The sequence below is a fragment of the Taudactylus pleione genome, unplaced genomic scaffold (genome assembly GCF_031769625.1).
Source record: "Taudactylus pleione unplaced genomic scaffold, aTauple2 ptg001082l, whole genome shotgun sequence".
Lineage (NCBI taxonomy): Eukaryota > Metazoa > Chordata > Amphibia > Anura > Myobatrachidae > Taudactylus > Taudactylus pleione.
Genome location: NW_028285483.1, coordinates 46,773 through 62,937, shown reverse-complemented (window position 1 = coordinate 62,937; position 16,165 = coordinate 46,773). Strand labels below are relative to the sequence as shown.

Below are 16,165 nucleotides of genomic sequence, written 5' to 3'. Positions count from 1 at the left end.
TAAAGTGATCCTAACAACAAACAAACAATGTACAATACGTAATAAAGTATCAAATGATGGACCTCTACACACTACCATATTTTTGGCAAAAGCTATTTTTCTATATATATATGTATATATATATATATATATATATATATATATATATAACCAATAACTATTTTTGTATAGCAACCACCATAACTATTACATGATACTTTGATACATTAGACCATCCTTTTTGCATTGTTTGCAATGTCATCTATTGATCCGCTCTGATTGGTATATAAATTGTTTTTGTGGCTATAGGCTGATATTGTGTAGCAGACATACAATTACCTGTACTAATAACCTATACCACAGTATGTTCTGCTGAAACATTTATTTGTATTGATTTATTGCAGGTATTAATGGACGGCAATACATATTGTACCATTGGTGGATGCTATCACTATATTTTATTGTATATAAATGTATATGTAGTTATATGTTGGAGATAAGAAGTAGTGAGCGCTAAAGAGACTACATGTTGGTCTATTAGAAGACTATACTAGGTAACTAAGCAATTACCAGGTATTATATATTTTCTTACTACGGATTATATACAGAGAGCTGCCTATACTACTGATTATTAACACTCAGTAATATCATACTATTTATTATTCATATTTTCGCTGTATCATAGTTTGATACTTTATGTGTTGTACGTTGTTTGTTGTTAAGATAATTTTATCATACATAATAAAAGTTATATTTGATTATTTTGTCTAAGAGTGCCCCCAGCAAAGATGAGAGTTCCTTTTCTTCTTTTGTCTTCTTAACATTACCATATGTACACTCAGGGGAGCACCTCCATATGTACACTCAGGGGAGCACCTCCATATGTACACTCAGGGGAGCACCTCCATATGTACACTCAGGGGAGCACCTCCATATGTACACTCAGGGGAGCACCTCCATATGTACACTCAGGGGAGCACCTCCATATGTACACTCAGGGGAGCACCTCCATATGTACCCTCAGGGGAGCACCTCCATATGTACACTCAGGGGAGCACCTCCATATGTACACTCAGGGGAGCACCTCCATATGTACACTCAGGGGAGCACCTCCATATGTACACTCAGGGGAGCACCTCCATATGTACACTCAGGGGAGCACCTCCATATGTACACTCAGGGGAGCACCTCCATATGTACACTCAGGGGAGCACCTCCATATGTACACTCAGGGGAGCACCTCCATATGTACCCTCAGGGGAGCACCTCCATATGTACACTCAAGGGAGCACCTCTATATGTACCTTCAGGGGAGCACCTCCATATGTACCCTCAGGGGAGCACCTCCATATGTACACTCAGGGGAGCACCTCCATATGTACACTCAGGGGAGCACCTCCATATGTACACTCAGGGGAGCACCTCTATATGTACCTTCAGGGGAGCACCTCTATATGTACACTCAGGGGAGCACCTCCATATGTACACTCAGGGGAGCACCTCTATATGTACCTTCAGGGGAGCACCTCTATATGTACACTCAGGGGAGCACCTCCATATGTACACTCAGGGGAGCACCTCCATATGAGGGACTATTGTTTATTCATAGTAATTTCCTCTGCGATTGTGGATAACTATAGCATTATTACATATATATTGATATACATTTCGGATCAATTCCAACGCACCTCTGCTCAGGTCTCCCAGCGTTTCCCTGATTTCCCTCTTTACCTAACGTATTGATGTCATAGGTGGGATGTATTTAGTAGCACAGTGTATTTAGTGGTGTAGTTAGTGGTGAAGTGTACTTAGTGATAGTTTATTTTGTAGTGTATGTAGTGACATGTTGTATTTAGTGGTGTATTTAGTGGTGTATTTTGTGGTGTATTTAGTGGTGGGGTGTATTTAGTGGTGTATTTAGTAGTGGGTGTATTTAGTGGTGTATTTAGTGGTGGGGTGTATTTAGTGGTGGGGTGTATTTAGTGATACAGTTTATTTTGTGGTGTATCTGGTTACGGTCTATTTAGTGGTTTATTTAGTGGCACATGTGCAGAATGGTTGACATACTGTGGTGTTTGGGGGGTGGAGCGATGGCGTGCCTTTTCACCATTTTATGGGAGGGACAAGGCCAGGGTCTGTATCGGCGGACACAGATTTCTGGCCTTTTAAATGACCAGCACACGCAGCCTGACCTAAGGAGCAACCATCGTGATCATTGGATGTAACAGTTGCTATGGTGATCCCCCACCTATGACGGCAGTCGCAGTGCTGGAATCACACAGATGCAGCAATGAGGTGTCAGACACCTCCTTCTGCCTGACTCCTCCTTCTGCCGGACTCTTCCTCATGCCTGACTCCTCCTTCTGCCGTACTCTTCCTCATGCCTGACTCCTCTTTCTGCCTGACTCCTCTTTCTGCCTGACTCTTCCTCATGCCTGACTCCTCTTTCTGCCTGACTCCTCTTTCTGCCTGACTCTTCCTCATGCCTGACTCCTCTTTCTGCCTGACTCTTCCTCATGCCTGACTCCTCCTTCTGCCTGACTCCTCTTTCTGCCTGACTCCTCTTTGTGCCTGACTCTTCCTCATGCCTGACTCCTCCTTCTGCCTGACTCCTCTTTCTGCCTGACTCCTCTTTGTGCCTGACTCTTCCTCATGCCTGACTCCTCCTTCTGCCTGACTCCTCTTTCTGCCTGACTCCTCTTTGTGCCTGACTCCTCCTTCTGCCTGACTCCTCTTTCTGCCTGACTCCTCTTTCTGCCTGACTTTTCCTCATGCCTGACTCCTCTTTCTGCCTGACTCCTCTTTCTGCCTGACAACTCCTTCTGCCTGACACCTCCTTCTGCCTGACTCTTCCTCATGCCTGACTCCTCTTTCTGCCTGACTCCTCTTTCTGCCTGACACCTCCTTCTGCCTGACTCTTCCTCATGCCTGACACCTCCTTCTGCCTGACACCTCCTTCTGCCGGACTCCTCTTTCTGCCGGACTCCTCTTTCTGCCGGACTCCTCCTCATGCCTCACGCCTCCTTCTGCATTTGTATCGGAGATGGACAATATTGCACAGCCGTCCATCACTGAAGCCGGTCACTGTCTGTGTAATGCTGATCTCTCAGCTTAGCTGCCACCAAATGCGCAAATTCAATAACTACATTACTGACTGAAATACGTCAACATTTTGGAACAATGGGGCTGATTCTGATGGATCTCTTTGCACAGATACAATGGAGAGCTTTCAAATTACATTTTACACATTTACAGCCCCCCCCCCCCCGTATATAAGAGGGTAGGAGCCTCCGCTTGATCTCACATTAGCAGACTGTAGTAAATGTGGTTCCACGGCTGCCGGCAGCCCCTGAGCCTGTGACTGAGAATCTATGTGTCCTACAATGGAAATATATGAATGTTATTAATGTTATGGCTGTATTATTGTATTTCATGCATCCGTTCCAGTAACAGCTCAGCCAGGATGGGATGTGGTAATGTGGTACACTGATATACTGTTACCATTGGATACACTGATATACTGTAACCATTGGATACACTGATATACTGTTACCATTGGATACACTGATATACTGTTACCATTGGATACACTGATATACTGTTACCATTGGATACACTGATATACTGTTACCATAGGATACACTGATATACTGTTACCATTGGATACACTGATATACTGTAACCATTGGATACACTGATATACTGTAACCATTGGATACACTGATATACTGTTACCACTGGATACACTGATATACTGTAACCATTGGATACACTGATATACTGTAACCATTGGATACACTGATATACTGTTACCATTGGATACACTGATATATTGTTACCATTGGATACACTGATATACTGTCCCCATAGGATACACTGATATACTGTAACCATTGGATACACTGATATACTGTTACCACTGGATACACTGATATACTGTAACCATTGGATACACTCATATACTGTAACCATTGGATACACTGATATACTGTTACCATTGGATACACTGATATATTGTTACCATTGGATACACTGATATACTGTCACCATAGGATACACTGATATACTGTAACCACTGGATACACTGATATACTGTTACCATTGGATACACTGATATACTGTAACCATTGGATACACTGATATACTGTAACCATTGGATACTCTGATATACTGTAACCACTGGATACACTGATATACTGTTACCATTGGATACACTGATATACTGTTACCATTGGATACACTGATATACTGTTACCACTGGATACACTGATATACTGTAACCATTGGATACACTGATATACTGTTACCATTGGATACACTGATATACTGTTACCATTGGATACACTGATATACTGTCACCATAGGATACACTGATATACTGTAACCATTGGATACACTGATATACTGTTACCACTGGATACACTGATATACTGTAACCATTGGATACACTGATATACTGTAACCATTGGATACACTGATATACTGTTACCATTGGATACACTGATATATTGTCACCATTGGATACACTGATATACTGTCACCATAGGATACACTGATATACTGTAACCACTGGATACACTGATATACTGTTACCATTGGATACACTGATATACTGTTACCATTGGATACACTGATATACTGTTAACATTGGATACACTGATATACTGTAACCACTGGATACTCTGATATACTGTAACCACTGGATACACTGATATACTGTTACCATTGGATACACTGATATACTGTAACCATTGGATACACAGATATACTGTAACCATTGGCTACACTGATATACTGTAACCATTGGATACACTGATATACCGTTACCATTGGATACACTGATATACTGTTACCATTGGATACACTGATATACCGTTACCATTGGCTACACTGATGTACCGTTACCATTGGCTACACTGATGTACCGTTACCATTGGATACACTGATATATTGTTACCATTGGATACACTGATATACTGTTACCATTGGATACACTGATATATTGTTACCATTGGATACACTGATATATTGTTGCTATTGGATACACTGATATATTGTTACCATTGGATACACTGATATACTGTTACTATTGGATACACTGATATATCTTACCATTGGATACACTGATATACTGTAACCATTGGATAGAGAGGGCTTCCTATAATGCGGCTGGAGCACAATATACTGTAAGAACCTCCCAATGCTGAATCTCTGAATTCTCTCCCCTCAGTGTCCATCTCTATGGCCGGGTGTGCGACTAAGACGGTCTGCAACATTGACCCCCAGCAGAGGACTCTCACCCTGTGCACAGACGGGACTGTCAGAGGGAGTCAGAGTGTTCCAATCCCCCTGATCCTCATCGCTGCCGGACTCTGTATAACATATATACAGTATAACTCGCCAACCACTTCTTAGCCAGCTATATACCAACCGCTTCTTAGCCTCTATATACCAACCGCTTCTTAGCCTCTATATACCAACCGCTTCTTACCCGCTATATACCAACCGCTTCTTACCCGCTATATACCAACTGCTTCTTACCCGCTATATACCAACCGCTTCTTACCCGCTATATACCAACTGCTTCTTAGCCTCTATATACCAACCGCTTCTTACCCGCTATATACCAACCGCTTCTTACCCGCTATATACCAGCCGCTTCTAAGCCGCTATATACCAGCCGCTTCTTACCCGCTATATAGCAACCACTTCTTAGCCTCTATATACCAACCGCTTCTTAGCCTCTATATACCAACTGCTTCTTAGCCTCTATATACCAACCGCTTCTTACCCGCTATATACCAACCGCTTCTTACCCGCTATATACCAGCCGCTTCTAAGCCGCTATATACCAGCCGCTTCTTACCCGCTATATAGCAACCACATCTTAGCCTCTATATACCAACCGCTTCTTAGCCTCTATATACCAGCCGATTCCTACCCACCATATACCACCCGCTTCTTAGCTAGCCATATACCAGCCGCTTCTTAGCCAGCTATATACCACCCGCTTCTTAGCTAGCCATATACCAGCCACTTCTTAGCTGCTATATACCAACCGCTTCTTACCCGCTATATACCAGCCGCTTCTTACCCGCTATATACCAACTGCTTCTTACCTGCTATATACCAGCCGCTTTTTACCCGCTATATACCAGCCGTTTCTTAATGATCATGTCAATCACACTACAGAATAACCCCAGAAGACATTGTGGGCCTGATTTTGAGGTGGACACAGCCACGGCCGGAGCTGCACCATTTGCCGCAATCGTGTGTACATCTTTATGTTATTGCAGCATCTGAGACGCCCACTCACAGCATCTTAGGACACAGCATTTCCGTCACTGTGCGTATTAGGACCAATGGCAGGTGTGGTACTTCGGAATTAGGTGCTCCCGTCTTTTGAGAAATCTGTGCCAGTAATAAAAGTCATGAATGTCTCAATTTATAAACAAATGTATTTTATTAGAAAAAAAGTGCTTTTAGACCATGTAGTTTCGCTGGTATAGGTCTGTATGAACTGTCCCTGTAATGGGGAAATTATGGCTCCATCCAGGCAGAATGGCCCTTTTGGGTCATGAGAACAAGACTTTACAACAGGGCCTTAAATAAGGGAGAAGCAGCCCTGTTATTCATTGGGGGATATACAGTAGGAAGCCAACGTGTGAGACCAGGGGCTATTTTGGAATGGCCATGAGGAAGAGAGCAAGTTGATAAAAGGCCCTGTACGCATGATTACTATGCAGTTACTCGAGGTAACGGTTGCAAAGCAAGACCCCGTTGTGCTGCAGGTACCTGAGGCGGCTGTTAGCTGCTCATCGACGACCCAAGAGACGAGGAGAGACTTCAGATTTAGGGGTCTATTTACTAAGCAGTGTTAGGAGACAGAGGGGGAGATGTATTAACGGCGACATCGCCGTTGCGGTACATCCCCCCCGACTTCGCGTACATACCGCGGTTCATTATCGCGGTATGTACCAAGGATTTCGCAAAGGACAGCTCTCTCGATGGGAGCTGTCCTTTGCAATGCTGCCGGGCAGAGGGACTTCCGGGTTGAACACCCAGAAGTCCTTCTGCGCATGCGCAGAAGGCCGCGGGCCGCGGGGGCTCATGGGAGGGATCCGATCGGATCCCTCCCAGCCCCGAGCATCGCGCTAAAAACCCATAGGCTTCTATTGTGTAACGCCACGTGAAGGTGGCGTTTCCTAGCGACGCGAAGCAGCAGAATGCAGCGCATTCTGCTGCTTAATACATACGGGGAATGCGGTAAAACCACCGAAAACTGCATTTTCGGGGGTTTTACCGCATTTTGCCGTTAATACATCTCCCCCAGAGTGAAAAGTGATAAGAAAGTGATAAGGTGCCAGCCAATCAGCTCCCAACTGTCATTTTTCAAACACAGCCTATGAGATGACAGTTGGGAGCTGATTGGCTGTGAAAGTATTGATTGTTTGTCTGACGCTCTAAACCAGGGGTAGCCAACCTCAGTCCTCGAGAGCTACTAACAGTTCACGTTTTCCAGAATGCCCAGCAGGTGAACAGGTGTATTCCTTACTCACTGACACATTTCCCAGGTCACCCAGCAGGAGCACAGGTGTACTCATTACTCACTGACACATTTCCCGGGTCACGCAGCAGGTGTACAGGTGTATTCATTACTCACTGACACATTTACCAGGTCACCCAGCAGGTGCACAGGTGTACTCATTACTCACTGACACATTTCCCAGGTCACCCAGCAGGAGCACAGGTGTACTCATTACTCACTGACACATTTCCCGGGTCACGCAGCAGGTGTACAGGTGTATTCATTACTCACTGACACATTTACCAGGTCACCCAGCAGGTGCACAGGTGTACTCATTACTCACTGACACATTTCCCAGGTCACCCAGCAGGAGCACAGGTGTACTCATTACTCACTGACACATTTCCCGGGTCACGCAGCAGGTGCACAGGTGTACTCATTACTCACTGACACATTTACCAGGTCACCCAGCAGGTGCACAGGTGTACTCATTACTTACTGACACATTTACCAGGTTACGCAGCAGGTGCACAGGTGTAGTCATTACTCACTGACACATTTCCCAGGTCACCCAGCAGGTGCACAGGTGTACTCATTACTTACTGACACATTTACCAGGTTACGCAGCAGGTGCACAGGTGTAGTCATTACTCACTGACACATTTCCCAGGTCACCCAGCAGGTGCAAAGGTGTATTCATTACTCACTGACACATTTCCCAGGTCACCCAGCAGGTGCACAGGTGTATTCATTAGTCACTGAAACATTTCCCAGGTCACCCAGCAGGTGCACAGGTGTATTCATTAGTCACTGAAACATTTCCCAGGTCACCCAGCAGGTGCACAGGTGTACTCATTACTCACTGAAACATTTTCCAGGTCACCCAGCAGGAGCACAGGTGTATTCATTACTCACTGACACATTTCCCAGGTCACCCAGCAGGTGCACAGGTGTATTCATTAGTCACTGAAACATTTCCCAGGTCACCCAGCAGGTGCACAGGTGTACTCATTACTCACTGACACATTTACCTGGTCACCCAGCAGGTGCACAGGTGTATTCATTACTCACTGACACATTTCCCAGGTCACCCAGCAGGTGCACAGGTGTACTCATTACTCACTGACACATTTACCAGGTCACCCAGCAGGTGCACAGGTGTACTCATTACTTACTGACACATTTACCAGGTCACCCAGCAGGTGCACAGGTGTATTCATTACTCACTGACACATTTCCCAGGTCACCCAGCAGGTGCACAGGTGTACTCATTACGTACTGACACATTTACCAGGTCACCCAGCAGGTGCACAGGTGTATTCATTACTCACTGACACATTTCCCAGGTCACCCAGCAGGTGCACAGGTGTACTCATTACTCACTGACACATTTACCAGGTCACCCAGCAGGTGCACAGGTGTATTCATTACTCACTGACACATTTCCCAGGTCACCCAGCAGGTGCACAGGTGTATTCATTACTCACTGACACATTTCCCAGGTCACCCAGCAGGTGCACAGGTGTACTCATTACTCACTGACACATTTACCAGGTCACCCAGCAGGTGCACAGGTGTATTCATTACTCACTGACACATTTCCCAGGTCACCCAGCAGGTGCACAGGTGTACTCATTACTCACTGACACATTTACCACGTCACCCAGCAGGTGCACAGGTGTATTCATTACTCACTGACACATTTCCCAGGTCACCCAGCAGGTGCACAGGTGTACTCATTACTCACTGACACATTTTCCATGTCACCCAGCAGGTGCACAGGTGTACTCATTACTTACTGACACATTTCCCAGGTCACCCAGCAGGTGCACAGGTGTATTCATTACTTACTGACACATTTCCCAGGTCACCCAGCAGGTGCACAGGTGTATTCATTACTTACTGACACATTTCCCAGGTCACCCGGCAGGTGCACAGGTGTATTCATTACTTACTGACACATTTCCAAGGTCACCCAGCAGGTGCACAGGTGTACTCATTACTCACTGACACATTTCCAAGGTCACCCAGCAGGTGCACAGGTGTACTCATTACTTACTGACACATTTACCAGGTCACCCAGCAGGTGCACAGGTGTATTCATTACTCACTGACACATTTCCCAGGTCACCCAGCAGGTGCACAGGTGTACTCATTACGTACTGACACATTTACCAGGTCACCCAGCAGGTGCACAGGTGTATTCATTACTCACTGACACATTTCCCAGGTCACCCAGCAGGTGCACAGGTGTACTCATTACGTACTGACACATTTACCAGGTCACCCAGCAGGTGCACAGGTGTACTCATTACTTACTGACACATTTACCAGGTCACCCAGCAGGTGCACAGGTGTATTCATTACTCACTGACACATTTCCCAGGTCACCCAGCAGGTGCACAGGTGTATTCATTACTCACTGACACATTTACCAGGTCACCCAGCAGGTGCACAGGTGTACTCATTACTCACGGACACATTTCCCAGGTCACCCAGCAGGTGCACAGGTGTATTCATTACTCACTGACACATTTACCAGGTCACCCAGCAGGTGCACAGGTGTACTCATTACTCACGGACACATTTCCCAGGTCACCCAGCAGGTGCACAGGTGTACTCATTACTCACTGACACATTTACCAGGTCACCCAGCAGGTGCACAGGTGTATTCATTACTCACTGACACATTTCCCAGGTCACCCAGCAGGTGCACAGGTGTAATCATTACTCACTGACACATTTCCCAGATCACCCAGCAGGAGCACAGGTGTAGTCATTACTCACTGACACATTTTCCAGGTCACCCAGCAGGTGCACAGGTGTATTCATTACTCACTGACACATTTCCCAGGTCACCCAGCAGGTGCACAGGTGTATTTATTACTCACTGACACATTTCCCAGATCACCCAGCAGGAGCACAGGTGTAGTCATTACTCACTGACACATTTTCCAGGTCACCCAGCAGCTGCACAGGTGTAGTCATTACTCACTGACACATTTTCCAGGTCACCCAGCAGGTGCACAGGTGTATTTATTACTCACTGACACATTTCCCAGGTCACCCAGCAGGTGCACAGGTGTATTCATTACTCACTGACACATTACCCAGGTCACCCAGCAGGTGCACAGGTGTAATCATTACTCACTGACACATTTCCAAGTCACCCAGCGGGTGCACAGGTGTAATCATTACTCACTGACACATTTCCCAGGTCACCCAGCAGGTGCACAGGTGTATTCATTACTCACTGACACATTACCCAGGTCACCCAGCAGGTGCACAGGTGTAATCATTACTCACTGACACATTTCCAAGTCACCCAGCGGGTGCACAGGTGTAATCATTACTCACTGACACATTTCCCAGGTCACCCAGCAGGTGCACAGGTGTATTCATTACTCACTGACACATTTCCCAGGTCACCCAGCAGGTGCACAGGTGTATTCATTACTCACTGACACATTTCCCAGGTCACCCAGCAGGTGTACAGGTGTATTCATTACTCACTGACACATTTCCCAGGTCACCCAGCAGCTGCACAGGTGTAGTCATTACTCACTGACACATTTTCCAGGTCACCCAGCAGGTGCACAGGTGTATTTATTACTCACTGACACATTTCCCAGGTCACCCAGCAGGTACACAGGTGTACTAATTACTCAGTGACACATTTCCCAGGTCACCCAGCAGGTGCACAGGTGTATTCATTACTCACTGACACATTACCCAGGTCACCCAGCAGGTGCACAGGTGTAATCATTACTCACTGACACATTTCCCATGTCACCCAGCGGGTGCACAGGTGTAATCATTACTCACTGACACATTTCCCAGGTCACCCAGCAGGTGCACAGGTGTATTCATTACTCACTGACACATTTCCCAGGTCACCCAGCAGGTGCACAGGTGTATTCATTACTCACTGACACATTTCCCAGGTCACCCAGCAGGTGTACAGGTGTACTCATTACTCACTGACACATTTCCCAGGTCACCCAGCAGGTGCACAGGTGTATTCATTGCTCACTAACACATTAGAAAAGATAGCATGGAAGCTAATTATTTCACTTGTGATTCTGTGAGGAGACCTGGAAAACATGCACTGTTGGTAGCTCACGAGGACCAGGGTTGGCAGCCCCTGCTCTAAACTGTTCTGAAGTCTGATTTTTGGTCGGTTTTGACTTCAGTAAATCTGCGCTTTGCAAACTAGACAGCAAATTGCAAAAAAATGCAAAACAGTTAAATATCAACGTTTTAGTAGATTTACACCTAAATGTATCTTAGAAAATTCTTTTTATACTTTATTAAGTCGATTCATTCTGCTTCATTTCTTTGTTTGATGCCTAAAACGCACCCCAGTCACTGCACTTAGCTACGTTCTGTCAGAGCCTCAGGTTAGTGGTGACTGATGTGGAATATCACTGAAGATGAGGCTTAGGCTTACTCAGAAGGCCGATGGCTGCCCGATGGTGACCTGTGGCCGCCCGATGGTGACCCGTGGCTGCGCCCTCGCACAGAGCAGTGCTTCCCAGGAGCCGGCAGGAGGCGCCTATTACACTAGACGCTTCCTGCCAGTGACGCACCTACGGCAGCTATGAAGATGTTTATTTATCTATTATATATTTATGGAGTAAAGAAGAAACCATAAAATGAGCGTCATTATTTATCCAGGTTCTGATTGGTTGACTATGGAATAACTCTCAGGCTGTCAGAAAACACTGCGGCTATAATATATGAAGTCACAGCCGCCTATTACCATTACGTAACTGACATAAGATAATAATGCTTCCCACAGGCACCTTCTCCTGCACACAACTTACTTATGTTCAGGACACAAATTCAAATACAATTCTACATTAACCATACAATCCCTACATGAGCCTACATGAGCCATACATTCCCTGCATGAGCCATACATTCCCTACATGAGCCATAAATCCCTACATGACCCTACATGAGCCATACAATGCCTACATGACCCTACATGAGCCATACAATCCCTACATGAGTCATACAATCCCTACATGAGCCTACATGAGCCATACAATCCCTACATGAGCCTAAATGAGCCATACATTCCCTGCATGAGCCATACATTCCCTACATGAGCCATACAATCCCTACATGAGCCTATATGAGCCATAAAATCCCTACATGACCCTACATGAGCCATACAATCCCTACATGAGTCATACAATCCATACATGAGCCATACAATCCCTACATGAGTCATACAATCCATACATGAGCCATAAATCCCTACATGAGCCATACAATCCCTACATGAGCCATACAATCCCAACATTACCCTACATGAGCCATACAATCCCTACATGAGCCACACAATCCCCACATGACCCTACATGAGCCATACAATCCCTACATGAGCCACACAATCCCCACATGACCCAACATGAGCCATACAATCCCTACATGAGCCATACAATCCCTACATGATCCATACAATCCCTACATGAGCCATACAATCTCTACATGTTCCATACAATCTCTACATGAACCATACATTCTCTACATGATCCATACAATCTCTACATGAGCCATACAACCTCTACATGAGCCATACATTCCCTACATGAGCCATACAATCCGTACATGAGCCATATTTTCCCTACATGAGCCTTACACTCTCTACATGAGCCATACAATCCCTACATGAGACATAAATCCCTACATGAGCATACAATCTTTACATGAGCCATACAATCCCTACATGAGCCATACACTCTCTACATGAGCCATACAATCCCTACATGAGACATAAATCCCTACATGAGCATACAATCTTTACATGAGCCATACAATCCCTACATGAGCCATACAATCTCTACATGAGCCATACATTCCCTACATGAGCCACACAATCTTTACATGAGCCATACAATCCCTACATGAGCCATACACTCTCTACATGAGCCATACAATCCCTACATGAGACATAAATCCCTACATGAGCATACAATCTTTACATGAGAAATACAATCCCTACATGAAAAATACACTCTCTACATGAGCCATACAATCCCTACATGAGACATAAATCCCTACATGAGCATACAATCTTTACATGAGCCATACAATCCCTACATGAGCCATACATTCCCTACATGACCCTACATGAGCCATACAATCCCTACATGACCCTACATTAGCCATACAATCCCTACATGAGCCATACATTCCCTACATGACACGACATGAGCCATACAATCCCTACATGACCCTACATGAGCAATACAATCCCTACATGAGCCATACATTTCTACATGAGCCATACAATCCCTACATGAGCCATACAATCCCTACATGAGCCATACATTTCTACATGAGCCATACATTCCCTACATGAGCCATACATTCCCTACATGACCCTACATGAGCCATACAATCCCTACATGACCCTACATGAGCCATACATTCCCTACATGAGCCATACATTTCTACATGAGCCATACAACCCCTGCATGAGACACACATTCCTTACATGAGCCATAAATCCCTACATGAGCCATAAATTCCCTACATGAGCCATACAATCCCTACATGACCCTACATGAGCCATACAATCCCTACATGAGCCATACATTCCCTACATGACCCTACATGAGCCATACAATCCCTACATGACCCTACATGAGCCATACATTCCCTACATGAGCCTACATGAGCCATACAATCCCTACATGACCCTACATGAGCCATACAATCCCTACATGAGCCATACATTTCTACATGAGCCATACAATCCCTACATGAGCCTACATGAGCCATACAATCCCTGCATGAGCCACACATTCCTTACATGAGCCATACAATCCCTACATGAGCCACACATTCCCTACATGAGCCATACAATCCCTACATGAGCCACACATACCCTACATGAGCCACACATTCCCTACATGAGCCATACAATCCCTACATGAGCCACACATTCCCTACATGAGCCATAAATCTCTACATGAGCCATATATTCCCTACATGAGCCATACAATCCCTACATGAGCCATACAATCCCTACATGAGCCACACATTCCTTACTGGAGCCATAAATCCCTACATGAGTCATAAATTCCCTACATGAGCCATACAATCCCTACATGAGCCATACAATCCATACATGAGCCATACAATCCATACATGAGCCATACAATCCCTACATGACCCTACATGAGCCATACAATCCCTACATGAGCCATACATTCCCTACATGACCCTACATGAGCCATACAATCCCTACATGACCCCACATGAGCCATACAATGCCTACATGAGCCATACATTTCTACATGAGCCATATAATCCCTACATATCCCTACATGAGCCATACAATCCCTACATGAGCCACACATTCCCTACATGAGCCATACAATCCCTGCATGAGCCATACAATCCCTGCATGAGCCATAAATTCCCTACATGAGCCATACAATCCCTACATGAGCCATAAATTCCCTACATGAGCCATACAATCCCTACATGAGCCATAAATTCCCTACATGAGCCATTAATTCCCTACATGAGCCATACATTCCATACATGACCCTACATGAGCCATACAATCCCTACATGAGCCATACAATCCCTACATGACCCTACATGAGCCATACAATCCCTACATGAACCATACAATCCCTACATGAGCAATACATTTCTACATGAGCCATACATTCCCTACATGAGCCATACATTTCTACATGAGCCATACTATCCCTGCATGAGCCACACATTCCTTACATGAGCCATAAATCCCTACATGAGCCATAAATTCTCTACATGAGCCATACAATCCCTACATGACCCTACATGAGCCATACAATCCCTACATGAGCCATACATTCCCTACATGACCCTACATGAGCCATACAATCCCTACATGACCCTACATGAGCCATACAATCCCTACATGAGCCATACATTCCCTACATAACCCTACATGAGCCATACAATCCCTACATGACCCTACATGAGCCATACAATCCCTACATGAGCCATACATTTCTACATGAGCCATACAATCCCTACATGACCCTACATGAGCCATACAATCCCTGCATGAGCCATACAATCCCTACATGAGCCACACATTCCCTACATGAGCCATACAATCCCTACATGAGCCACACATTCCCTACATGAGCCACACATTCCCTACATGAGCCATACAATCCCTACATGAGCCACACATTCCCTACATGTGCCATAAATCTCTACATGAGCCACATATTCCCTACATGAGCCATACAATCCCTACATGAGCCATACAATCCCTACATGAGCCACACATTCCTTACAGGAGCCATAAATCCCTACATGAGCCATACAATCCCTACATGAGCCATACAATCCCTACATGGCCCTACATGAGCCATACAATCCCTACATGAGCCATACATTCCCTACATGACCCTACATGAGCCATACAATCCCTACATGACCCCACATGAGCGATACAATCCCTTCATGAGCCATACATTCCCTACATGACCCTACATGAGCCATACAATCCCTACATGACCCCACATGAGCCATACAATCCCTACATGAGCCATACATTCCCTACATGACCCTACATGAGCCATACAATGCCTACATGAGCCATACATTTCTACATGAGCCATATAATCCCTACAT

The 16,165-nt window shown here is 45.3% G+C and overlaps 1 protein-coding gene across 2 annotated transcripts in view; it reads left to right on the top strand.

Moving 5' to 3' along the window:
- Positions 1-5,578, top strand: part of LOC148453839 (phospholipase A2 inhibitor and Ly6/PLAUR domain-containing protein-like) — a 265,027-nt gene extending 259,449 nt beyond the window's left edge. For both annotated transcript variants that reach the window (XM_088461622.1, XM_088461623.1), the window contains one exon: positions 5,210-5,578. In XM_088461622.1, coding sequence (XP_088317748.1) covers positions 5,210-5,394 — 185 coding nt within the window. In that variant the 3' untranslated portion in view covers positions 5,395-5,578. The remainder of the gene's footprint in view (positions 1-5,209) is intronic.
- The last annotated feature ends 10,587 nt before the right edge of the window (positions 5,579-16,165 follow it).